At 38.8% G+C, this 27,941-nt stretch overlaps 1 protein-coding gene across 1 annotated transcript; it reads left to right on the top strand.

Moving 5' to 3' along the window:
- Positions 1 to 889: 889 nt before the first annotated feature.
- Positions 890 to 27,941, top strand: LOC116835744 (vitellogenin-2-like). The gene is made up of 35 exons (XM_032798848.2): positions 890 to 933; positions 1,053 to 1,069; positions 1,184 to 1,335; positions 2,709 to 2,960; positions 3,573 to 3,734; positions 3,823 to 3,971; positions 4,628 to 4,778; positions 4,903 to 5,060; positions 5,150 to 5,315; positions 6,216 to 6,341; positions 6,699 to 6,917; positions 7,484 to 7,701; positions 7,873 to 7,970; positions 8,577 to 8,701; positions 8,833 to 8,934; positions 10,533 to 10,652; positions 10,736 to 10,925; positions 12,617 to 12,710; positions 12,846 to 13,031; positions 13,805 to 13,943; positions 14,073 to 14,301; positions 14,390 to 14,565; positions 14,985 to 15,443; positions 15,974 to 16,024; positions 18,439 to 18,555; positions 19,388 to 19,600; positions 19,701 to 19,843; positions 20,452 to 20,590; positions 21,293 to 21,428; positions 22,031 to 22,217; positions 23,112 to 23,206; positions 24,379 to 24,476; positions 25,387 to 25,546; positions 26,927 to 27,088; positions 27,808 to 27,941. Exons 1-35 carry the CDS (start codon positions 890 to 892, stop codon positions 27,924 to 27,926), a joined length of 5,352 nt encoding a protein of 1,783 aa, XP_032654739.1. The 3' UTR covers positions 27,927 to 27,941.

Below are 27,941 nucleotides of genomic sequence, written 5' to 3'. Positions count from 1 at the left end.
GTAAAATGGGGATTTGATAATACTCCCTTCTTTCCAGGCACCATCTGTTTTAGCTATTTAGATTGTAAATTCTGCTGGGTAGGGACTGAGTCTTCATATGTGTTTGACCATCTCTAACACAATGAGCATCTAAGTACTAACAAAGCAAATAATACATTTTTAAAGTTGCACTTCAACTGCCACATTTGCATAGCCATAACAATTTACAAATGAACTATACTAATGTGGGAAAATGCCCATCACTGTAATCTATAAATTGCCTGGTATCTAATTCTATCCCTTTTACACATAAATCTAGAACCTGGCTTTAACAGGAATAAGAACCTCAAAAATTCATGTGATGCAGCAGCATAGACAATAATCTAGGAACTGGGCTTTTAACTAAAATCCATAACATTATATTATTTTAACATTTCGGCAAATCAAGAAATAAGAGAGAGACAGTTGTCACATTTAATACTGCTTGCTTACTGAGTCATTATCAGTTAGATAACATTTTATATCATATGCCAGGTCAGAATAACCAGGGCAAAGTCATCCTAATCTGTGGTGGAATCAATTACAGGCAAGCAGCCATGAACAAATCTAGCAAATAAAGCAACATATTATATGTTTTTTAAATTTGTTTCAAAGAACTTTAGGAAAAACAAGAGATACTCTTAAGCAGTCTGTCAAAGATTTAAATGATATGATTTCAATGAGCCTGGCATGATCTGTCCGGGATTCCTCCCATTCAAACGTCAATATGATTGCAAGAAGAAAACTGTTTGCATAAACTGATAACAATCTGAAAAATCAGCAAAATACAGCTTAGCAGTGGCCATGTGCTAGAGACGGTTTTTCTATAAAAGCCTCATGATGCTGGAGGAGGTCTTCATTCATCTTCATCATGAGGGGAATCATACTAGCGCTAGTGTTCACCCTTGTGGGTAAGTTTACATAGCCCTTCTGTGTTAGTTTTTACTGGGTTTTTGTAGTGGAGTCAAAAAATTAAATTCAAAGTTAATATTTGCCTTTATTCATGTGTCCATTTGATTTCTTTTCACAGAGAGTGAAAAGTATGACCCTGGTAAGTCTACTGTTCATTTCTTAAGCTTCATTCAATGCCTTTGTCATAATGATCACAAAGCAGAATGTCTTTTGAACTATTACTAAAAGTGAATATTTGTATCATTTTTCACAGAACCTGATTTTAGTAGCAGCAAGACCTACTTGTACAACTATGAGGCCTTTACCCTGAATGGACTGCCAGAGCCTGGTTTGGCAAGAACTGGGCTGAGACTGTCCTGTAAAGTAGAGATCAGTGTATTGTCACAGAGGAATCACCTCCTCAAGGTAGATTGCACTATTTCCGAAGGAGATCAAACAAAAACAGCATTAAAAACCAAGTGAGGTTAAAGCGACACTTGGGCTACTGAATGTTGTAGGCAGCCACAGGACAAAAGCAATGGAGAAAAGAGCGTTGAAGATTTTAGGGACTGGGAAATGACTTGTGAGTTATGGCTCCGGTTTTCAAAAGTGACTAGTGATTTGGAGTGCCTCAATTTTGGAGTGTTCAACTTGAGGCGCCTTAGTGGGATCTGATTTTCAGAGATCAGGTGACAGCATCCAAAAATGGAGGCACCAAAACTTATTGCCAGAAAATCGAGACACCAAAAATCACTAGTCATTTCTGAGAACCTTGGCCTGCAACACCAGGGGTCCAATTCTGCTCTCATTTAAGGTTTTGATCTGGCAATCCTGACTGATTCCAAATTCCCATGGGAGTCATTAGGAACAGAAGCAAGTCCTTAATTTATGTGTAGAAATAACAATTCTATCCAACTTACTTTTTATATTATTCAGCACTCTTACTTATTCAATACTCAACCAAAGCTGAAGCTCCCGTTGATTCAATGGGAGCATTGCCTAAATAAGGGCTGATGAAATAAGGTCCTAAAATTCTTCTTCTGACTTTGTACTGCTCAAAAAGAACAGGAGTACTTGTGGCACCTTAGAGATTAACAAATTTATTAGAGCACAAGCTTTCGTGGGCTACAGCTCACTTCATCAGATGCATCTCCTATATTGTATATTGTATATCTATGCATCTGATGAAGTGGGCTGTAGCCCATGAAAGCTTATGCTCAAATAAATTTGTTAGTCTGTAAGGTGCCACAAGTACTCCTGTTCTTTTTGCGGATACAGACTAACACGGCTGCTACTCTGAAACCTGTACTGCACAGTTACTTATTATGTAAAACAAAAAATCTGTGTTGGGTTTTCCATTCAACTCTATGCTCAAAGTGGTTGATGCAAATAGAATTTTTAAAAAATATTATTAAGAGTAATTCAAATGGTTTTAGCTTTTTTCTTTAATATACAATATATTCAGTGGGCCAGATTCAAAGGAGGTGTATTGGTCTTACACCGATAGAAGAGCGAGAGGGAAGAATCAAGTTCTATGTATTTATCTCTCTATATTATTTGTATTTATTATTTGTATTACAATAGTGCCTAAAAGCCCCCAACTATAATAGGCAAGGTTCCCATGGTATTAGGCGCTGTACAAATAGCACAGGAGATGGCCTCTGCAGTCTATATTCAGAGTAAACCATGTATAGCGATGTTAATTCTTTCCCTAGTTATTTTCTGTATATAGTACATACTTTAAAAATATTTTCACTCACAGAATGGAGACTAATGCGTTTTCTGAATTTTGTTCTCAGATCCGATCTCCACAGCTGGAGGAATACAATGGGATCTGGCCCAGAGATCCATTCATTCGAGCTTCCAAACTCACTCAGCTGATCGCTTCGTTTCTCACCCAACCCTTTAAGTTTGAATACAGCAATGGGCGGGTTGGAAACATTTATGCTCCAGAAGATACACCCGTCACGTGCGTCAACCTAGTGAGAGGAATTGTGAACATGTTGCAGATAACTATCAAAAAGTCACAGAATGCATATGACTTGCAAGAGGTTTGTTTCTCCAGTTTCAAGCTAGTTTGCTGCATGTGCCCAAACATTACTTGTTATTATTAAATGCTTTTCAGTCAATTAAAACTCTTGCTTAGAGTTTATTTGTATTTATTTTAAAATCTCACTCAACAAGCACAACAATATTAAAATATTTTCATTTGGACAAAAGAAAATATACATTTATATATGAAGGTGATCGTTTCTGGCAGTTTGTCTATTACATTCTCTATATGTGCAATCTATAAAACGGAAGACTAAGGGAAAAATAAAGATAATGATCAGACATTGAGATATTTAGTGTATATCTTCCCCATTTACCCTGTTCTGTCTAATCTATCACTGTTCATTGAATTGATTATATCAACTAGTTGATTATTTCCTAAATTGAGTCTCTATCCTGTAGTCTTTACTCATCTGAGTATTCCTGCTTACCTCAGTGGTATTACTCGTGTGTGTAATGAGAGCAGGCTTTGACACTTAATTAAGAAATGGTTTCCATATAGTCTTACTAAATTTCATTTTCACTTTAAATCTCAGTTCGGGGAATGTTCTTCCTCTCATGCAGACCTGATATAACTATAAAGCACAATCATTTTCTATCATTCTCTGTAGGCTGGAATTGGAGGCGTCTGCCTTACAAGGTATGTTGTCCAGGAAGACAGGAGGAATAACCGAGTCTCTCTTACCAAAACCAGAGACCTCAACGACTGCCAGGATAAAGTGGTGAAGGATATTGGAATGATTTACATCCGCCCTTGTCCTTCTTGCCCATTGGTATGAATAAGATAAACAGATCCACTCTAAAAATGAGTAAAACCATGGTCTAGTCTCATTCGTTACATGAGTTTCTTTGCTCTTTTAGAAAGAAAAGATTGTAAAAGGAACTGCTGCATTCACCTACAAATTGAAATATGCAGATTCTGGTACTCTGATCACAGAAGCAGTGTCCCAGCAGGTCTATCAGATCTCCCCTTTCAATGAACCCGCTGGTGTTGCTGTCACGGAGGCAAGGTAAGCCTCAGAGGTGAAAGTGAAAATAAGTGTAAAGGCATCAGTCTGATCTTGCTCCCATGTGAAGTAAATGGGAGTTGTCTTAAATGGCACCTGATAAAGTTGCAGGTATTCATACTCTACTCCCACCCACTCAAAAAAACTGTGGGAATTTTGCACTAACAATAATTTTTTGCTGCATGTAAATTGAACTTTGTATTGTAATGAAATGAGAAAAAAGTGGCAAAATAATTCTGCTTCCTAAATCCATGGGAGTGCTTCTATTCAATGATTCCACTGAGAAAGTGCCGCTTTATAGCACCAACATCCCCTCAGTCAAAATGAGTATGAGGCGCACACAGAATAAAATCACTATAAATGTTATGTTATCATAAAACCAGTATCTCTTGCTTTGGAAAATAACAATTCATTTCCACTTAACAATTCAGCTCCAGTTCAGCAGTTCTCTCATTGCAGATACCCATTATCCCCTGACAGTGTTCTGTTCCATTGAAAAGACTATAACCCTAAGAAATTGTAGTCTTTTGTGATAGAAAAACAAATAAAGAACTATCCATATCCCCACTGTACAGCCAAAGCAGTGAAGTCAGATGGATGCAGCTAGACAGCTTATTCCTCCAAATGACACATGTTGATGTCTCTTTATTTCCTTCCAGACAAGAACTTACCTTGGTTGAAGTGAAAAATGAACGCGTGAGCCCTCCAGAAATTCAGCTGCAGAACCGTGGAGGCCTGCCTTATCAGTTCCCACCAGTGCTGCTCCAGATGCCAATTCAGCTGATCAAGACGAAAAACCCTGCGCAACGGGTATAGAATGCTTAGTCTATTAAACTGCTTTGCCATTTATCAGACTAATAAAAGATCAATATATTATTACAAACTCAATGGAGAAGCAACTAATTAGTATATTCCCTCTGCCTTCTATCCTCAGATAGTGGAAACATTGCAACAAGTAATCCAGGATAACCAGCAAGAGCTCCATGGGGATGCTCCATACAAATTCTTAGAGCTTATCCAACTGTTTCGGGTAGCAAATCCTGATACCTTGGAGTCCGTCTTTAAGCAATTTTCAGATAAACCTTATCACAGGTAATGATTGACTGTGTCACTAACAAATGACATGTCTTGTACAAGGAGCATAGACAGCTAAATGTATGGATTTTGTACCTTGGCTGCAGGCTTTGGCTGCTGAGTGGAATTACTATGGCAGGGACCGTTGATTCGCTGAAGTTCCTTAAGCTGCGAATTCGCAATGATGACTTTAAGTACATTGAGGCACTTCTGACTGTTTCTTTAGCCCTCCATTTAACAAAAGCGGATGGCAATTCTATTGCAGTAGCAGCAGTGAGTACAATATACAGGATCCTTTCCGGGCACATCATCATGATAACAACTGATAATAACTAGTGATTTTATAGCACTTCAGGGGCCAGATTCTTCTCTCACTTACACTCATTTTGTATCAGAATAACTCTGTTACTTCAGTTGACAGCTGCCTGTGTGAGAGGGGAATTGGGTCCTATATCTTCAATTTGTTATGAAATTAACTCCAACACCCACCCTATATTGTTATCCCCATTTTAGTTTTCTTGGACCATATATTCTCTCTTCTGACATCAAACCTCAGTTCATCTTTTTCTGTTAATTCTAAAGTATTAATGGTGATGGATGTGTCAGATAATTTGAATAGCTCTTTTAAGCATTACATTTTTCAGTCCAGAGTAATTGCATAACATTCCTAGACACTGGAATAAAGTAAAAGTATTGTAGATGAAATATGATCAAAATGAAAGCTCCAAACTCTGTACATACAGTTAATACAACCATCTATTATATAATAGACTTTCTGCTGTTTCTAGTTAATATTCCAATTTTTTAACATAAGAAAACACAGAATATGAAGTGAGCACGATTCTTTAAAGTAATAAAGAGTTACAGACTCTTCCATAGAAATTCCATTTGTAGATTGGCTCCTGCCCATGTCCTTTGCACTTTGTATCCTGCCTTTTTTAGGCCACATCTTCAGCTGATGTAAATCAGCATAGCTCTATTTGAGTTAATGGAGATATGTTGATTTACATTAGCTGTGAATCTGGCTCATGCATGTGTAAAATATTTTACTGGCTTGATTTGATTTTATTGAAATAAATAACTTTTCTAGACAAATCCTAAATAATTGTCCTTATCTGAAGGGTAAGGTGAACATAGCCCTGATTTAAAGAGGTGCCTCTTTTCCTTCTACAGGATCTAGTGACCAGTTCCCGACTTGAGAGATTTCCCATGCTTCGCCAGATTGCTTATTTGGGATATGGTTCCATGGTAAAGAGACTCTGTTCTCTGGCTTCATCTTGCCCTAATGAAGCTCTTCAGGTAGGTATTTTTCATTTCCGATTGTTTTTAACAGCTTAAAAAGATAAGAAAGATAAAACTGCAATGAGGCCTGATCATTTTTATTCTAGAAAACATAATCCAGGATATACACAGTGATTTAATTTACAAATGATCATTCCAGAAGCTTACTTAGTAGCCAAGGGATATCAACCTGAAAGTCTTCATCGCCTGTGAATATATAGCTAATTTAGACTAAATCCGGAGGAGGTCACTGAATATTTGTAATTGTATCAGTTGCATTATGGTCATAGGGTTTCAGTGGGTGAAGATAACAATATGCGTATGCGTGAATTTTGTATGAAAATAAGAAAGCATTGAACTGTGCTTTGTTTGCAGCCCCTCCATGACCTTGCAGCTGAGGCAGCCAGCAAGGGCAATGAAGATGACATTGTATTAGCTATGAAAGCCATTGGCAATGCAGGAGAACCAGCCAGTATCAAGCGCATCCTGAAGTTCTTGCCAATATTTTCATCTGGTGCTTCTAATTTCCCAGTCCATATTCAGGTCGAAGCTGTGATGGCCTTGAGGCATATAGGCTTGAAGGACTCCAGAAAGGTAAGCAGAATCAATGATAGTTTACCTGAATAATGAGAGATGCAGAATATATGCCAGGGAGAAAGTGAGTTCAGTGGTGCAGTGTTTGTGAATTCAGAACAATTCTTGATTCTTATTAGTATCACAATATTAAAGCCCCAAGTGATATCAGGGTATGATTGTGCTGGGCACTGTAATTGTTGGGAGGTAGATGTAATGGTGTTTCTTTAGTCACTTGTCATATTATGTGACATCTTATATTAGTCATATATTGTCATTGGTCTGCTACTGGAACACCCCTTGCTAAAGTGGTCTAAATGATAGTGAACACCTGGGCTCAAGTTCATAAAGCCATTGGAGTTACACCACAGATAAATTTGTCTACTAGTCATGGCATTTTCTCAAGAGCTATTCATTATGTCCCAACACTTTTCATTAATGTTTGTGCATCAACTCATGCAGTGGAAAAAAGGTTACACCTGAGGTTCTGTTCTCTCCTTATTATGGATGTGTGCTTTGTTGATGCAGGGAGAATAACCACCTTAGAAGTTATCAGACATTTATGAAATTATATTTTCCCTCTCCAGGTGCAGGACATTCTTCTCCAGATCTTTGTGGATCATTCACTTTCCCCTGAAGTCCGAATGATCTCTTGCATTGTCTTATTTGAAACTGGGCCTGCACTTCCTCTGGTAACAACTATAGCTAACGTGATACTGAAAGAGACCAATATGCAAGTTGCCAGTTTTGTATATTCTCACATAAAAGCTTTGTCAAGTATTGGATTCCCACGCTTCTATAATGTGTAAGTAGGGAGAGAAGTAAAACTGTACATGATCTGTGAAGTACAATTTCTATTACAGTTTTGTAAGTAAAAATATATATATATATACACGCACACATGCATACACACTGACTCAAATTACTCTGGTAAAATTTAGCTTACTTTTGTATATTTTTATCCATTTTTTAAAAGATCTGCTGCTTGCAACATTGCCATTAAACTGCTGAGCCCCAGACTTGACAGACTGAGTTTTCGTTACAGTAAAGTAATTCCTCTTGGTGGTTACTACAGTGAGTAAAAAAATTTAATTTACTGGGAGTGTCCGTCATTAAAACAGCATTTCCCAGTCATTTGGAGAACGAATGTAAATCATTCTGAACTCTAACTTGGATTCTATCTTTAAGAGTTCTTTTCTTTCGGAATGGCTGGAAGGTTTTAAAGAGTTATGAAAGGAGTATTTAATTAGTTGTATAAGATATTTTCCGTGTCTGAATTCTGAAAAGTTTACTGTTTCTTTTTTATGAAGAATTATTAGAGTATATTTGTCGTTACAAATTATTTTACCAGCTCTCTAACTTTCTTGTAAAATGCCTCTTACTGTAATAAAGTGTACTTAGAATATTTAAGTTTGATCAAATAGTTTCACTGCATTTGTTAGTATAACATTTCACCACAGTCCTGCAAACATTTGTGCATTTGAGTATCTCATCCATTTCAGTGGTATATTTGTGTATAAAGATACTTGCTCGTAAATGTTTGCTATGTCAGGACCTAAATGTTGAAAATCTTCATGAGAATATATTTTACGAAGAAAGGATTATCAGCTACAGATTGACATCCCCGCAAGTCAATAGAACAACAACAAAGCACTATCTTGTTTTTAATTTCTACTACAGGTAGATATCAGGCCGGTGCATTTGGAAAGATCTTCCTTATAAACAGTCCAAGAACAATGTTCCCATCCGCTTTAATTTCCAGTTTGCTTGTAAACTATGCAGGTGCAGCTACTAGTTTGCTAGAGGTAAATATTATATTTAAGCCAATAACAGATTGTATTAAAGTTTATTTTTGACGAACGTATTTCTTGACTAACAGTGTGTTTTAGCTGTATTGTAGTGCACCCTCTCATGCACAGTGTTGTTTTTTTATTAGGTTGGTGTCTGTGCAGAAGGTCTTACGGATGTTGTAAGGAAACAAAACATCCCATTTGCAGAATATTCCACATACAGAAAGATAAAGGAGATTGGGAAAACAGTATGTGTTGTTCTCATTCTTTGTCTCGTGTGATGTATTGTGGGTGGAATTCATCGAGGGCAGAGGGGTTTAGTAAGACTCTCTTCACCAATTCAGCCTTGAACGGAGAGGCAAATTAACACTCCTGCACCCAGCCTGAGTGTCTCAGCTAGGCACTGCGGAGATTCACATTGGGATAGCAGGGGAAGGAGTCTCCTGTGGAGATGGTTAAGAATTTTCAAACAAAATGAATTTTCATTGGAAAATGCCAATTCACTGATACCTAGATGTTTCACAAAAATGTGTTAGGGGAGGTAATAGCTTTTAATGGACCAGCTTCTGTTGGTGAAAGAGACAAACTTTTGAGCCACTTAGAGCTATTCTTCAGGTCTGGCAAACAGAAGAGCTCTGTGTGGCTCGAAAGCCTGTCTCTCTCGTCAACAAAAATTGGTCTAATAAGATATTTCCTCAACCACCTTTTCTCTCGAATATCCTGGGACCGACCCAGCTACAACAATACTGCATATCACAGAAATGTTTCATTTTCAATGAATGGCTGCCAAAATGCACACAAGGTTCTGATGGAAACCTACCTGGTTCCTTGCCAGTTCACCTGGTGGGCTGCTGGGGAGCCTAGGCTTCCAGGGTCCATGGTCCTGGGGTAGCCCCTCCATGCTGACTGCCTTGGGATTGGGACACCAGGACTTTCAGGCTCCCCGCTGCATAGCTGGGAACCCTGAGTGCTTCACCTTGAGACAGGACTCTCAGGACTTCTAGGCTCCCCACTCCATGGCGTGGGACTCTCCAGACTTTGGGGGACTTCCTGAGCTACTTCCAACTCCAGGCAACGCCCAGTCTGCTCCCTTTGGGAGCAGGCCCAGGTGTCCCTCAGAGGCAAAGGCAGTTGGGGGGAGTCCCCAGGAGCCAAGGCAGTGTGTGGGACAGCTGGCTGCTCCATTTTGTTTTTGAAAAATTGAATGGAAACATTTCAAATTTTTGAGACCAAAAAATGTTGGCATTTGCTTTCCATGGATAATATCAACATTTCTAATTTTTGTTTAGATTTGGAACATTAGTTTTTAAATGTAGGAATTTCCTGTGGCTTGGAAATTCCAAGTTTAGATCACCTGCCTTCTCCTGGGATGTCTGGAGCAGCCTCCCACTCTGGCCTTGTTTCCCAAACACCCTGTGCCTCACTACTAGGAAGCCTAATGAAGCTGGGCTTCATAGTATGTAGTAAATGTCCAGCCCAGGGTTGGCCTCTCCAATCCTGCCTCTCTTTTCCCTTCTTTGCAACTGATCTGTTTTCAGGACTTCTGTGTCCTCAAGTGAAGGATTGATTTGATACTGTGGTCTGATCTAAAATCGAGTTTAAGTGGTGTGGAGGGCTGTGAGCTGACCCTGGGCACTGGATGTAATGTTATCTTGTCAGAATACAAGACATTATATTTGAAGTCACTTGTATATGTTTGAATTGCATGGAATTCTGAAAAGTCACATTATGATATTAGCAAAGAAACACAAATGGCAAAGAAAAATAGTCAGTAGCTATTTCTGTTGCCTGTTAAATGTTTAGTTGCAAATATACTGTATTAAGTGCCTTTTTGTTTGTTTCCTAGCTGCTGGGATGGAGAGAGTTGCCTTCAGAAAACCCTCTGTTATCAGCTTACTTTAAACTATTTGGCCAAGAGCTGGCCTTTGCCAACATCAACAAGGATCTCATTCAGCAGGCTGTGAAGGTATGCACTCCCTCTAATTTTGTCTGAAGTGTTTGGCAGCTTTATCTCCTCATCCAACCTGCTGTATCTCTGTTACATTGTAGCTTGTGACTGGACCAGCAGACAGACACACATGGCTGAAGAGAGTGATCCATCAAATCCAAAATGGCATTGCAGAACGATGGATTCAGCCATTATATTCAGGAGAATTTCAGCACATCGTCCCTACTGCTGTTGGTCTGCCATTGGCATACAGTGTATATACTACTGCTCTGGCACATGCTACAGCCCGTGGTGAGCTTGAGAACATAACATTAGCTATATTGGATCAAACCATGGGATGGGAGACAAATTAGGAGGCAGTGGAGTGAAAAGTTATGAGAACAGAAAGGTAGGAGGGACTAATTTATGTAGAGCCTTGAAAGCCAGGACAAAAAGGGAGGAAGGAGAGCTAGTGAAAATATTTGTAGAAGGTTGGAATGTAGTTGCAGCAGCAGGCAAGGTAGATGATTTTTGCTGCAGTGTTTTGGATGGACAGAAAAGGGAGGGGGCGAGGTAAGAATCTGAAAAACCAAAGAGAAGAAGGTGACAGTACTCAAGGTCAGAAATAACCAAAACCTGGACAAGAGTTTTTGCTATAGGAATGGGGAGGAATTCTGAAGGTGATGCATAAAAACACGCAGCAGATTTAGTACCAACTAAGAGAGAGAGGAACTGAAGATGGCTCAGTAGTCACTGCGTGGAATTACCAGTAATGATCGAGATGGGAGGCGGAGTAGAGGGCTTGCAAGGGAACACGAGGAGTTCCATTTTTAGACATGTTACGTTTGAACGGGTGGTGGAATATTTAGTGATCATAAAATTATGCAGAAGAGTTGTAAATTAGACAGTATTATTTGACTCTCTCTTTCACTGCAGCAGTGAATCTCACAAACTGATTACACAGTGGGTGAAGAGACATTTTCCTTTGTTTTAAACTTGCCTGTCATTAACTGAATAGAGAGTGGTCCTTTTTATCCTGTATTATGTTAAAGTGTCAAAGGGAGGGACCATACCTTTCAGTAACAGAACATTTAAATACCTCTTTACTGTCCCCTCTAATTCTTCCCTTTCCGAGGCCTAATTTTTGCAGCCGCTCACTGTATGTAGGTCTTATGATATCATTTGCTATCTTTGTTGCCCATCTCTGGATATTTTTAGTCTCTCTTAAAATGAGCAGGCTAAAACTGAACAACTGCCTCCAAAGGAGAGCATATACCATTGTTCCATATCATATTATTAACTTTTGCAATAACTTCTATCCCCAAATATCCCATTTTCTGCCCACTGGCCCAATTTCTTCACTGAGGTATCCAACTGGGCTCCTTTATTTCTTTCCTGTGATGAATTTTGAAAGTTAAGGGCTGATCGGCATATTTAATCTTTTTAGATGATGTTTGATTCTTATCCCACTTAACTGGTTACTCCATTGACTTGAGTGGAGTTGTTCCTGATTTACAGTGGTATAACTGAGAGCAGAATCAGGACCTATATTTATCAGTGTTCATCATCTTCCATTTATCCAATCTGAATATCATCTACCATCCTGCCATCAAATTCAGCAACACATATAAGTCTTCCTGGATTTTCTTGGAATCTTTTATGATTTCTACACATAGAAACAACTTAGTGCCATCAGTACAAGTCACCAGCTTGCTCACCACTTCCCCTGCAAATCCTTAATAAATATAATAAATGAACTAGCTTTAGTTCTTGTATGTCCCCTTTCATGTTCCTGACTGCAAATGTCTCTCTACTCTGAGGAGTAGCTGTTCACTATATCTTTGAGTTTCTTATTGATTATCCAGTTTTTAATTCAGGACAAGACTTTGCTCTTATCACCATGGTTTTTATTTTCATTAATAATCTGTTATGAGAACCTTTTATCTTAACTCATTTATTTTTACTTGTACCATCTTTTGCTTTTTTCTCTTGGTCTCTTGTAGTTGACGTAAAGCTGTCCCCTCCTTTATCTGGTGATTTTAGACCTTCACAGTTGTATGAATCCAACTTGCAACTTCGTGCTGACGTCAGCCCAAGGTAAGGAAAGTGTTCTCATTTTTATGTTTCTGAGATTTACAGAGACTTCTATGGAAAGGGAGTTCTGCTTCTTAAAGAGCAGTGGCTAGGTACAGTGTCCGTTTGCTTATCTGTGGCAATTTCGCTCTCTTTCAGTATCTACTTTAACACTGTGGCAATGATGGGAATCAACACAGAATACTTTCAGTCTTCTATTGAAATTCACACCAAACTCCGTGTACAAGCTCCACTGAAATTTGACGCCAAGATAGACCTGAAGGAAAAAAGTTTGAAGTTTGGAACAACCCCATGCCAACAGGAGACTGAGATAGCGATGGGAAGGTCGAGTTGTTAAATTTCTGTTATTTAAAATATTTTTTGTGAAACCTTCCAACACAATAAGCAGTATAATCATTTCATATGACCAAGGATACATGTGACTCATAGTAACATTGCACCACTTTTGTGCAATGTAATTCATGGTTTCTTTTGTTTGGGTTTTAGGGTTTTTTTTTGTAATATGGGATAAATTTTTCAAAAAGTACCTAAGTCACTTTGAAACTTATTTGCTCACTTTCAAAAGTGACTTAGGACTTGGCTGCATGAATACTTAGTTCATGGCAAGCTATGGTGTAAATCTACCTTGCACTAGTCAGCTGCACACTGTTTGTGTGGACCCTGCTGCTGTGAACTGAAAGATCTTTAGTGCACTTTAATCTACTCCCGTTTCAAAAGGGGATAGATCAAAGTGCACTAAGGAGCTTTCAGTGCCCAGCAGCAGGGTCCACACAGACACTTAGCACACAGCAGGCTAGTGAGAGGCAGTGTACACCCCTGCTTGTTCGGCTAGGCAAACTCTTAGGCACTCAGGAACCTAAGTCGAATGGGTTTTGAAAATGCTACCCATTGTCTTTATACCAACCTGCAGTTCATCTAGGACTAAGTCATGTTACTATGCTGCAAAAATGCATTTATAAATAGTTATTTGGTTCTTACGGTTCAGTGTTCAAAACTGTATGATTCTTAAAATAGGGACATGAATAGAGATATGATTAAATCCATCCAACAGCCCTTTGGAGCTACTTATAAATAATATTTCATGCATAATCCCACAGGCATAAGGCTTTTGCTGTATCAAGAAATATAGGAGAACCAGGCACAGAGAAGAAGATTCCAGTATTTCCAGAAGGTGCTGGGTCAAATATTCTGAAGGAGCATTTCAAATCATCTGAAAGAACTTCGAGAGAAGGTGCCGTGACGGTAACTAACTCTTCTATGTTTGTATATTAATATTTATTTTCTCTGTACTATATGCATGCTGATATTTGTACTTCTTGTCTGTGAAATGCTACCAGTGTACTAATGTACTCATGTTTAATGCAGCAAAGAGAGGCTTCTGACATCCTACCTAAGAAATATTCCTATGGTCCTGAACAGGAACTTCGCCACAGTGCAGGAGGAAAAACATATACACAAGCGATTTGTGTCCAAGTGACTCGTTTTGGTTGTCAGATCTGTTTTTACCGGAGAGCACGAGATGCCTCTGTTTTAAAAAACACATATTTTCACCGATCAATTGGAGAACATGAAGCTAAAATAGTTTTGAAACCAGGTATAGTATTGAATACAAGATTTTCTGTTTAATCTATGTCAGTACAGCTGAAGCAGCGTATCTCCTAATGAACGTATCTGATGTGTAGCCCGCACAGATGCAGCTATAGACAAAATACAGCTGGAGATTCAGGCAGGATCTAGAGCAGCTTCCAAAATAATCCAGGTGGTAACCCTAGAGTCCGAGGAAGAAGATGATTCATCTCCAGATGACGTGGTTCAAATGAAACTGAAGAAGATCCTAGGAATTGAAAATGTGTTTAAGGTAATTGACTTTGAGATGTTGAGCGTGTATGGGGCAGGAACCCTATTTAAGCAAACAAAAAGCAATGGTTTTAAAATACACTATGGAATATCTGCATGGAAAATAGAGAATAAGGTTAGTAAGACGGGTACAATTTCAAATGAAAAGCGTGTGTGTAAGTTAACATGAAAGGCTTGAGTGGAACTTGGATGGTGCACAGACTTGATGCTGGCCCTCTGCACATGGATGAATTCCAGCCTAAATAAGTGGGCACAGTTATTTTTCCACCACATCTTATTTAATAATCATAGCAACGAAGTTGTGCTTCTTTAAAGGAAAAGAACAAGTAAATAGTTTGAAATCTAATAAGATAAAATAGTAAAAATTATTTTTTTTGATGTGTCTAATCACCAGCATCGTTCTTTGAAATGCTGTTGCAGGTTGCAAATAGAACTCGGCAGCACAAGAAAGGAAAGACCCAGATGACAGAGTTCTGGGCAGACCCCAATGCTAAATATCCATCTAGTTTATCTTCATCCTCCGACACTTCCTCTTCTTCTTCCTCCTCCTCTTCCTCCTCCCCTTCTTCCTCCTCTTCTGGTAAGAGGGTCAATCAATATCCGAAAGACAAAACATTACAACCTGGAAACAGAGATGAGAGCAGCAGCAGCAGCAAAAGCAGCAGCAGCAGCAGCGGTGACAGCAGTGACCGCAGCAGCAGCAGCCGTAGCAGCAGCAGCAGCGACAGTGGCAGCAGCAGCAGCGACAGCGGCAGCAGTGACAGCACCAGTAGTAGCAGCAGCAGCAGCAAGGCACCTCGACCTGGAAGCAGGCATCAACTCATCAGAGAGCCGAACAGCAACAGCAGCAGCAGCAGTAGCGAGTATTCCAAAATACAGGTAACTTATGTGAGTCACTAGAATGCATGGTGGTGATGATGAAGATGATAAAGTCAGTGCAAGTTACATTGTAGATAGCAGGTGGCTTGGCGTTGTATATCAGGAAATTATGAATTGACACTACAGAATACACTGGTCCAGTATTGTGAAAACTGCACTAAGAACCCCACTTCCACCAGGCAACCACCTGTCTCAGGTGACCCCTTTACAGTATCTCCAGGGTTTCCACTGCTTTGTCTGAGATATTGTTACAGACCACCAGAACTAGGTGACCAATTTTTGTTGGTTTATTGGTCTCTCTCAATGGGGTTTTGCTGTTGCATGTTTTAGTCTTAATTCTCTGGTGGAATTTCCAGGAGCTGCTAATTTAGGAGCATTAATTTTTCTATTTAAACATTTCAAGATTTATACTGTTGTCTTTTAGTCTGAAATCCTTACTTACTTCCAGTGCTGCACATTGCAATGCAATTACAGAAAGCAGGTTCTTCTATGTAAGGCTCTTCAACTTTCTACTTTTATCATTTTCAAAGAGAACTCCAGAGATCTATCAGTATCGCTTCAAGTCAGCTCATACACTGGAGGTAAGTTTTCTTCACTCATTGCATCTGACTTGACATGGGTAGAATTAAATCCTGAAAGAACACACATGGGAATTACCTGCCTTTGTGAAGGAAAATAAGTGGTATTACACTCTTTGTAATAGCAAAAATTAGGAGTCCTTGTGGCACCTTAGAGACTAACAAATTTATTTGAGCATAAGCTTTTGTGGGCTACAGCCCACTTCATCAGGTGGGTTAAAAAACACTTCATTCATTTTAGCCCATGTCCTGACTGCCAAGATATTCGGTATTCTGAGTGGATGGTGGCGAGGGCACTCTCGGGTATGTGGGAGATCCACGCCAAAGTCACTGCTTCCATGTAGTCATTTAATTATTTAGACAAAGTGGAACAGCTCTGACAGGAGAGATTGAGAGAGCCCAGCCCTGGAATACCCTATAGCCTGTGGGTCAGGGTGCTCAGCTGGGATGTAGGAGACACAAGTTCAAATCTCTGCCCCAAGTCAAGCAGAGCAGGAATTTGAAAACAGGCCTCCCAGCTCCAGGGCTATTGGCTATAATGCAGGCTTTCTCTCTCTTGTTTTTTGTAAGAAGCAGAGCTGGCTTAGGTGCTTAACTCCAGGTGAGGGTTAAAGGCTCTGGATCCAAGGTGAAGTTAGACACCTACCTAGCTTTGAGAGGTGCGGATTCGAACATGCCCCTCTCCCTGATATTTCCTATTGGCTACTTTAGGTGGCTCCCCACTCAGCTGGCTGATGTTTGTGGATCTCTTTCTGAGGCACCTAATACTCCCCATGCCTTGTAGAGGAGCATGCATATCTACCTTGGGCCTAAGGATTCCACCAGCTGGCAGGGTGCATAAAAGTTAGGTGTCGCAACACTCACTGGCACCACACCTAAGTCCCTTCATGAGTTTAGCTCAAAATCCCTGCCATGAGGAACTTAAATAATTTGACAGGCTCTGATAACTTGACATCTTCGGCTAACTTCTCTTCTGGTATGAACTAGTATAGTCTCATTGACAAACGAGGTAGAATACACCAGTTTGTGTTACTTTAAATCAGTGGAGCATGCTTGTTAAGAGCCTGATCCAAAGAGGAGTCAGTAGCAACAATTTCCACTGCAATCAGTGTTTCATGGAAAGTAAAGCGACCAGTAGGAAAGTAAGATGAAAAGTGATATGCTTGCTGTTTATAACTATATCAGGGGGATTAACATTAGGGAGGGAGAGGAATTATTTAAGCTTAGCACCAATGTAGACATAAGAACAAATGGGTACAAACTGGACATTAGGAAGTTTAGACTTGAAATTAGACGAAAGTTTCTAACCATTAGAGGAGTGAAGTTCTGGAACAGCCTTCCAAGGGGAGTAGTGGGGGCAAAAGACATATCTGGCTTTAAGACTAAGCTTGATAAGTTTATGGAAAGGATGGTATGATAGGATAGTTTAATTTGGGCAATTGATCCTTGATTATCAGCAGATAAGTCTGCCCAGTGGTCTGTGATGGGATGTTGGATGGGATGGGATCTGAGTTACTGCAGAGAATTCTTTCCTGAGTGCTGGCTGGTGAGCCTTGCCCACATGCTCAGGGTTTAGCTGATTGCCATATTTGGGGTTGGGAAGGAATTTTCCTCCGAGGCAGATTGGCAGAGGCCCTGGAGGTTTTTTGCCTTCTTCTGCAGCGTGGGGCATGGGTCACTTGCTGGTGGAATCTCAGCAGCTTGAGGTCTTCAAACCACAATTTGAAGACTTCAATAACTCGGACATAGGTTAGGGGTTTGTTATAGAAGTGGATGGGTAGGGTTCTGTGGCCTGCTTTGTGCAGGAGGTCAGATTAGACGATCATATTGGTCCCTTCTGGCCTATGAGTCTATGAGTCTGAGTCTAAAAGTGGTGGTTCATCCATTCATGGGATCAGGCCCTAAATTCCTAAAGTGCAATGGACTGAGTCAGTGCTACCCTTTTATATCAAACCAAAGCTTTACTGTGTTGCAGTGATTTGGGTATTAGTTTATATGCAGCTATAGGAAGAGCTTGTAAAGCAGAAGTGCTATTTGAATGCACTGTTCCTGTGTAAATAGTCTCAAATAGAGAGCAAAAGTGAACCTGACTTATGGCTTGATCCTGGCAAGCCTTATCCATACAAGTAATTCTTACTCATGCAAGTAACCCAGATATGTAAGAACTACTTGGGCAAGAAGATCTATGGGTGAGCAACAATTTGTAGGGTTAGACCCAAAGATATTAAAAAGGAATACGATATAATATTTTGAAATCATTCAGCTACTCAGTTGCATGTTATTGACAATAATCTGGTAATTAGAACATGCTTTAGCAGAACACTGTAAAAGAATATTCTGCATTGTCATTTTAAACATCTTCCTATGAACTAACTTAAATTGCTCTACTAAGGATGATTTTTTTTTTATTGTTGCAGTATCCCAAAAAGAAAGTCCCAGGCAGTAGCAGCGCCACCAGCAGCAGCAGCTCCTCCTCCTCCAGCTCTAGTTCTAGTTCCAGTAGCAGTGAAGACACCAACAGAGCAGGTTCCAGGGTCAGTTTCTTAGTCTTCAAGAAATGCAGTATGCAGTATGTTAGCATAGCAGCATTGCCATGGACTTGCAATTATTGTCCAGTTAATGAGTAAAGAAAAGTAGCTGCCATATTAAATCACATGGAGCCAGACTGTGCTGCCTTTTGTTTGCAAGCACAGGAGAAAGATGTCTGTGCAAGGAACCTTCCCTCCCTCTCCCATGTTACACAACTGTGCCACCAGCAGGAGCAGGCCACATGCTTCCAACACTCTGTGAAACCCAGGACTGCTTGCTCCTATTTCACCTGGAGAGCAAGAACAATCACGGAGCAGGATCATATTGTGCTAGGTACTGTACAAACACAGAACAAAAAGGTGGTCTCTACCCCAAGGAGCATACAGTATAAGACAAGAGATGACAGGTGATATAGACAAACAGGCAGGGGGGCTTTGTCTCCAAAGCCTAGGCCTGAGTATTTACAACAAACAGCATACCTAAAACATGCTGATTTAATGTGATCTGGTATTAGACACATTCTTATTTCCAGAAAAATGCAGTTGTTCTAATTCTTTGGGCTAAATCCCACAGCTTTTACTCAATGTTCACTTTGTGAAAACGCCCATTGATATCAACTGGAGGTGTGGCTGAATAAGCATTGCAAGTTTTCGCCCATTCCATTTTATTTATTGTACATTATATTATATTGTATATCTGTCATGTGGAAAATTACATGCATTTGTCAACTTCTTATTTTCCATTGATATTATTTGTACCGTAAATAAAAGCTAACATACTATAGTAATTTCTTTGTAATATTGTTCTGAGACATTTTTTTTCCTCCCTTGCTTTTAGCCTAAATTTTTGGGAGACAGTAAAGCACCAGACCTGGCTGTTATTCTTCGTGCTATTCGAAATGATAGAAAGCTGGCAGGCTTCCAGCTTGTGCTATACACAGATTTATACTCCACTAGACCCAGGATACAAGTGTTTGTGTCAAACATCACAGGATCAAGCAGATGGAAAATCTGCGCTGATGCTTCAATCATTAATGCTCACAAGGCAGCGGTAAGACTGAAAAATAACACAGCACTGTTTTAAACACGATACAGCAATCTCAAGTATGTTTTACGTTTTAAAAAATGGAATGTTTTTGTCTCCATTATAGAGTTATCTGAAATGGGGCCAGGACTGCCAGGACTACAGGATTTCTTCAGAGCTTGTAACTGGCTGGTTTGCTGATCACCCAGCCATACAGCTGAAACTGGAGTGGCCTAAAGTTCCTTCAAGAGTCAAATCATTTGCCAGCTGGTGAGGTTTTGCTCTTTCATTTCAGCAATTTATTTTATGGTGTACTAGTCAAGCTGGGAAAATCCATATTCAGCAATGAGCTTCCTGTGATTGACTGCCAATCCTTGGTCTCTTTATATTCTCATTTCTGATTTGTTTGAGTTTGGAAACTCATCAAATGACCCCTAAGGAGTATAAGATAACCATCTACTGTACAAACCTCCCATACTGTACAAGTGGAAGGTAATCCCCTTATACCAAGCAGAAGTTACTGAAAAGTTAGGGCCAGATTCTCTACATCACGAAGTTCTTGTTCAGTAAAGCAGGGAGTGAGGGTGGAGCCTGTCCATTATGGCTCACTGTTTCTCAAAGTGAACTGTGTTGCCCTGGGGACTGCTCTAATTTGTGCCAGTTGCTGTGTATGCTGGCTCTGTGACACATAAGAGTTCCTCCACACCAGAGGACTTTTCAGCTGTCCACATCATCTGCTCTCAGCCACAACAAAGGGACTTGTCCTTAAGATCTCCTCAAAGTTATGGTCAGATAGAAGATGCCTCAGATATCCAATACATGAGTGCCTGAGGGACCTGAGTCAACTTTACTGTTAAATCATGTTTTTCTTTTTCAAGGTTTTACACTTTAATCCCGGGAGCTGCCTATATACTAGGGTGGTCTGAAATACAGCACAAAAATCCTTCTCAACAGGCCAAGTTGATTGTGGCTCTAACGTCTCCAAGGACTTGTGATTTTGTCGCCAAACTGCCTGAGGTAAATATACAGCATAATCATGCCATCACATATTTCACCTGACAGAATACTTTGATATTTTTTTTTTATTAGAGGTAGGTCAACATTCCAAAAAAGTATTTGAAAACATTAGTTCAGATTAAAACAATGATATTGATTCACTGTTGTCTCTGGTTGTCTCTTGGAAACTCTTTTTGAGTTTGGAAGTTATCCTTTCAGAAAGAAGAAACAATACCATATGATTTAGGTGACCAATCACATAGCAGGAGTGAATACTGGCAGAAGAGTTCATGAGAAATGAATTTGCTGAATTATATTCACATAAACTATTTGTCAAATAATTTCAAAAAAACAATGTTTATGTTAAAATCTAAGTCAGGGGTAGGCAACCTATGGCACACATGCCAAAAGCGGTACGCAAGCTGATTTTCAGTGGCACTCAGACTGGCCGGGTCCAGGCCACTGGTCTAGGAGGCTCTGCATTTTAATTTAATTTTAAATGAAGCTNAACGTTAAAATGTATTACTGGCACGTGAAACCTTAAATTAGAGTGAATAAATGAAGACTCGGCACACCACTTCTGAAAGGTTGCTGACCCCTGATCTAAGTCGTCCCTCAGATCATTTACAAACAGGAAAAGAGGCTGAAATCAACAAATAAACTATTTGCTGTGAATAGCTTGCTGAACTCTTATTTTAAATCTGTTTTCTGATTCATTTTCAGCTGACCCTTTATAACAGAGCCCTCGGGCTTCCGTTATCATTGCCTGTAGGACCATCTTCACCAGCCTCAACACAGGAGGCCCCGATCTGGAATTTCTTTTCTGAAGCACCATCTGCTGTCCTGGAGCATCTTAAAGGTCAGCAGTTCACTCTCGTCAGAGACACAAGCTCTACAGGCTCTATCGTTATTTTAGCATTGTCGGATAATACATGGAATTGTTTTTCTCTTATTAAGAAATAAATAGCTCTCTAGTGGTTTTTTCCCATTATGATAATGTTAAATCATTTCCAACTGTAGAGAACATAATATATGGTGCACAGAAGCACCAAAGTATTTATTTCCAGATTGGAAATCGGAGATATTAAACTTTCCAAAGAACTCCTCACATTGGTGCACGTACTGCTGTTGTTTCACATCCAGTCTGTCTGCAAGAGTCAAGATAAATTTACACAGGAATCCATGAATTCCCTTTAATCATTTGTTCTGGAAAATCTAAACAGATACATTTTGAATTGTCAGAAACCACATTCGTTGCTAAAATGTGAGGAATGTATATTTCATGCCTTGCTTAGAGATTATGGGCACTGAGTAGCCTAAATCCCATGTAATCCTAGAGAAAAAATGTCATCTGTTGTCTCACTGAAATGTAGAGCCAAAATAAAATATTATGTTTAAATAAATATCTCTTATGAAAAGGAAAATATTCATTTGTTTCTATGGCATGTTTTCTTTTACCAGCTCGTTGCTCCGTTTCCCAAGACAAGATCACAACCTTCAATGAGGTACAGTTTAACTACTCACTGCCCACAAACTGCTACCACATCTTGGCCCAGGATTGTAGCCCAGAACTGAAGTTCCTGGTAATGATGAAGAATGCAGAAGAATCTGCTGACCTTAAAGCAATCAATATCAAGCTTGGCAGTCAGTAAGTAATTCTAAAAGTCATTACAATAATCCAGTCCTGAAGTGACAAAAGCAGCCTCGAATAAAACACTCTTGGCTTCTGCTGCAAACTTGATGTATGAGATTGCAAACTTCACTAAAAAAAGGGGAGTACTCCCCACTACATTTTCCTCAGAGGGAGCAGATGTTACCTCTGCCACATACTATGCAACTCATCAGCCCCACATCCATTTTATCTGGACTGTGATTTGGTCAGCTTGTTTTCATTCAACTCCTTTCCTGGCCTGACACTAGAAATGCAAAGATATCACACCATCCAGATGTAACACAGAAGAAACTTCTGTCTAAGACCTGCTCTACACTAGCGGGTGGGGGATCAATCTAAGTTACGCAACTTCAGCTACATGAATAACATAGCTGAAGTCAGCATACTTAGATCTACTTACCGTGGTGTCTTCACTGCGGTAAATTGATGGCTGACGCTCTCCCACACCTGCGCCTTTCGCCCTGATGGAGTACTGGAGTCGACGGCAGATTGCTCAGCGGTCCATTTATCGTGTCTAGACTAGATGTGATAAATTGACCCCCGCTGGATTGATCACTGCCCGTTGATCCAGCGGGTAATGTAGACAAGCCCTAAGTGTTACATTGGTGGTATTGCACCCAGAGTTGTGTCAGTGTTTCCCTTTATAACCTCATGTACTCCTTGAATAAGATGGATGGCAAAACAGAACATGATGTTACCCCACACAAAAGGTGAAATGAGCCTGTGATGTGCATTTATGCTAACTATGATGTTGAAACAAGATAATGCTAAAATCAGGGATATTTAGTGAAAGAGGTTGTAGTCTGGACGTGGTGTGCTTATGAATATGATCAGAGTAGAATATAAATTCATTTTTTTCTCTTCTTAAAGTGAAATTGACATGTATCCAGCAAATGGACTTCTTAACCTCATGGTCAATGGTGTTGAAACCCCAGTGGAGAATATCACATATACATCTGACTTTGGTAGGTATCCATTTAGCTCTTTTTCATAGGTTGTATCAGGAGAGAGAGAAATATACTCCAGTAAAGGTATATCATTTTGGCAGTGATATTCCTTGAAACAAACATTTTTACCTTTGTACTTAGGGCTGAAGAGTAATATTTACTCTTCCCAAATTGAGTATTTATTTACATATTTGCAGATCAGCATTTATAAAGACAGACTAGAATTGGGAACTTTTTAAAAGTTAAGCAAGAGACAGTTGAGATTAATTGACCCACCCTTCCTTTCTGAAATGTGTAGGCATTTAGGATTCTGGTTCACAGAAGTTCTGAACTGGAGGAAGGGTATTATTTTATCCCAAATGTCTTGATCACTTATATGATGAAAGTTTTCCAACTATAGCTTTTCTTATAATTGCTATATCTATATGGGGGGACTTTTTTTTTGCCAACTTGACTTACATGTGACATTTTGGGATTTTATATCAATATTAAAAATCAATAGAAATATTTATAAAAACAGAACACTAACAAAAGTTATGGAGAACTGTAGGGATAAAATCAGCCACCAGGCAGAGCCTGTTCTGTTCTCTCAATGCATACATATTTTGTTCTATGAACAGACACATTGAAACTTTGTTTCTAATCAAGAGAGCTGGATACAATACAGTTGTCCCCCAACTTGGTTATAATAACGCAGTTAAAAGCTGTAGGATATAGATGGGGCCAAACATCTCCAAAACTGAATCAACATTTTGGGAGTCCAGGGTTTTATCCCATTATCATTTACTTGGTTACAGGTAACTGCTGTAAATGGATCAGGTAACTATCAAGCTGCAGTCAAGTCTCCTGAATCCATTAGAGTGTAGACAGGGCCTTAATATCTACAAAAATGTAATATTAAGTATTGGAGGACTCCATTGTTGTTCCCTGAAATGAATTGGAACCTGTTAACATTTACAAAGGAAAATTAATACAAAAGTGATTGTTAAGGCTATAGAGTTAAAATTATGTTTCCCTAGTTCCTGCCAACAACTACATTCCATATTTGCAAATTTTAAGGAAAGTAATTAGTTAATATACAGTGTGTTTTGGTTCTTCAGCAACAACAAAAGAAGAAAAACAAGGCTTTGATTATATTTTTACTGAATTATTATAAAGATTATAAAAGATCATTTGTATTTTTATTACAGATGCTTCTCTGATGATCAGCAATGAGAAGAAAGGTCTATCACTTGTGGCTCCTGACTATGGCATTGATAAACTATATTTTGATGGGCGTACGTTCAAGGTATTTTTCTCTCCTCTGCTAGTATTTTCATTTGCATAAACTTCCCAGAAAATCAACAAAATTCCATATTTACACAAGGGAATCTCTGCTAATCAGATCACAAGATTATTTTACCCCATTTAGTGATAAAGCCCCAATGCCGCATTCAGACTCCAGTTTCCATACTGATTTCTATTCACTGAAGTAGATGAAACTTTGCATGATTGCAGGGGTCTGCATTAGTAAAGCCAACTTTAAGATCAGGGTAAAAGAGTTTACAGAATAACAGCCTCCAGCCAGTCATCATAATATTTGGCTCTTACACAGCTCCTCCCCTCTGAGGATCTCAAAATGTTTCACAGACATTGAGGAATTAAGCCTCAGAACATGCCTGTGTGTTAGATAAACTAAAACATGGAGTGGTGAAGTGACTTGCCCAGGACACACACTGAGTCAGTGATATAGTTGCAAAGAGAACTCAGGAATTCTGAATCCCTGTCCCCTGTACTTCTCATTATATAACTCCTCAACTAGTCAAAATTCTGATTTTTCAAAAAACTCTAATAGAAGAATGGTCTTCTAGGAATGTACAAGATCAATAAATGATATGTATAGCAAGTGCTAATTGAGTTATTAAACAAAATGTTTACATCTTCAGCATCAATCATTTAATAGATTAGACATGGACACAGGGATTTTCTAAAGGACCTAACAGAGCTAAGCTCTCAAATAACTCTCACTCAGAGTGATTGTTACGGAAAGCACAGAATCAAATCTTGTTCTTTAAAAACAAATATCTTGGCTTTGCCTGAACTTTTATTTTCCTCTGCAATTATGTTACCTCGAGAGACCATTCTGTAACAAAATTCTGTTTCATTGACATTATCCTTAAATATAAATTTGAATTAACTTTTACTTTGTTTTCACAAAGGTTCAAGTTGCTTTCTGGATGGCGGGGAAAACATGTGGCATTTGTGGAAAATATGATGCTGAAAATAAACAGGAATTTCAGATGCCCAGTGGATATGTAGCTAAAGATGCAGTGAGCTTTGCTCATTCTTGGATTCTGTCAGAAAAGCCTTGTGCTGGCGGTATGGAAACTTTACTATACATTATGTATGATTACTATAGCTAGTTAGAAAACTGAATTTCCATCCTGTGGGAAATTGACATTTTGAAAAAAAAGTCTCAAATAAGTATGAAAAGTTGAAATCTTGAAATATTTCTCAGAACAGAAATTGCAATATAATTTGATTCAGAAACATCAAAAATACTTTTATTGAAATGATTCATTTTGATAAAGTTGAAACATTATAAAATATTAACTCTGGTATATGAATATTAAGTATAACATACATAATATTAAAATTAAAGTTTAAAAAACTTTAAAAAATTTAACGTTAAAATGAAACCATAAAGCCATAATGAAACCAAACAAGAAAGTCAAGAGGAAATGAAAGAAGAGAGTTGAAACAAAATACTCCATTTCAATTTCAAATAGTTTTAAAAAATTCCCATTGAGAATTGCATCAAAATCAACACATTCCTGCAAAAAAACCTGTATTTCAATGAAATAGCATTGTTTGACAGAAAACTTTTCCATCAGATTTTTTTGACCAACTCTCATCATTACTTTGAGTGATAATTTAAATTGTTGGATCAATGCAACTATTTTTGGTCCAATCCAACAAAGCACTTAAGTATATTCTTAACTTTAAACATGTGAGTACTCCCATGGGTTTCACTGGCACTGCTCATGTGCTTAAGGTAAAGCACATGCTTAAATGGTTTGGTGAATTGGGACCCTTGTAATTTATTCAGTTACATCAGTTTAGATTACAATGTGGTTCAGCATATGTAGTGCCTACATTCAATGTGTGAATAGAGAGCGTAAAATTATACTCAGCTATAAGTTGAGGTTCTTCTCATCCACCTGTAACTGGCTGTAGTAATCACTGAAGATCAGACCTATCTGTTACTGACCAATGGGAATTGTTTCTTCGTAGCAATAACACCCAGCTCTACCAAATATCTACAAATATATTTAATCAGAATGGCCATGGTATTCATGCCATTCTCTGTTGATTATTTTTATTTGTGCACAGCTCCAGGTCCTTCTCCTGAAGAGTGAGATCTATTCTCTGTTAAACTCAGTCTTGCACTTACTCAGTGAACCAACTTACCCACATAATATTCATTAGGAAATACATTAGGTTAAATATCTCCATATTCATCTAGAGATAACTCTGGACTCCATCTGAAATAAGCACCCTGTATCCCCATATATATCTAATTAAAACAAAGGAAAATTATTAGTCAGAGATATTGCTTTACATGTGATCCATATAGAATTTTGGATGGAGCCAATTCATTTGATATAACAAAATATCACTAGCAGATGGAGAAATTTGGGTAAAATCTAAAGCCATTTACCCAAGGTTTTGAAATATCAATGATTATTTTATTTGCAGCCTGTAAATTGCAGCGCTCACTTGTGAAACTTGAGAAAACAATTCGACTGGAGGGCGAAAACTCAAAATGCTATCCTGTTGAGCCTGTGCTGCGCTGTGTGAAAGGATGTTCAGCAACTGAGACCACCCCAGTTTCTATTGGCTTCCATTGTCTGCCAGCTGGTAAGTCAACAAAAAATCCTATTATAGAGGCTATCCAAATATTTACTACTTTAGGCCCTGATTAGTCAGGTGCTTAACTTTAAGCAGGTGAGTAATCTCTGTGATTTCAATAAGACTGCTCACATGCGTAAGCTTTGGCATGTGCTTAAGGACCTCACTGAATTGGAGTCTTAATCAATAACATTTGGTGTGTGACACCAACTTTAGTGGATGTAAAAATAAATATGTTGCCTGTCAGCATTTTATGACTTTTTCCTGGTAATGACTTTTTAAATCTGTAGCTAAGTGAAGGTCCCATATTATCTATTGTTTATTCATCACTGTCTATGGGCCCAATCCTGCTTCCATTGAAATCATTGGAGTTTTGTCAATGGTTGGGGGGGGAGGGCTAGGGCCAGACTCTAAGAGAGCAACTGAGATATCACAAATCTTGGTATCTACAATGCATTTATTTTGTTTTCAGTTTGACATTTAAAAAACAATAGATTCAAAATGAACTAGTATAAATGAGCATTATAATTACTGTCTTTTAAATTAATGATTAGTTTGTTGCGATGGCTGCTTCTTAATCCAGTTAGTCAAATGAAATGTGCATGATAATTAGGAGAATCTAAGTCCAGTGAGCGTACTAATGAAGTTTGTATAACAAATCCCACACATATCGCAAATTGACTGTTCTTTTTTCTTTGTTCTTATCTGTCATTTTTCTTCACTTCCAGATTCAACTGCCAGCTTAGTTGAGGGACAGATGAAATTTGACCAGAAGTCAGAGGATATGCAGGACACAGTTGAGGCCCACACAGCATGTTCATGTGAGGAACTACAGTGCTTTGCATGAGGCTACAGTTCAGCA

Source organism: Chelonoidis abingdonii, chromosome 7 (assembly GCF_003597395.2).
Source record: "Chelonoidis abingdonii isolate Lonesome George chromosome 7, CheloAbing_2.0, whole genome shotgun sequence".
In the NCBI taxonomy this organism is placed as follows: Eukaryota; Metazoa; Chordata; order Testudines; family Testudinidae; genus Chelonoidis; species Chelonoidis abingdonii.
This window is presented reverse-complemented; position numbering and strand designations above follow the sequence as displayed.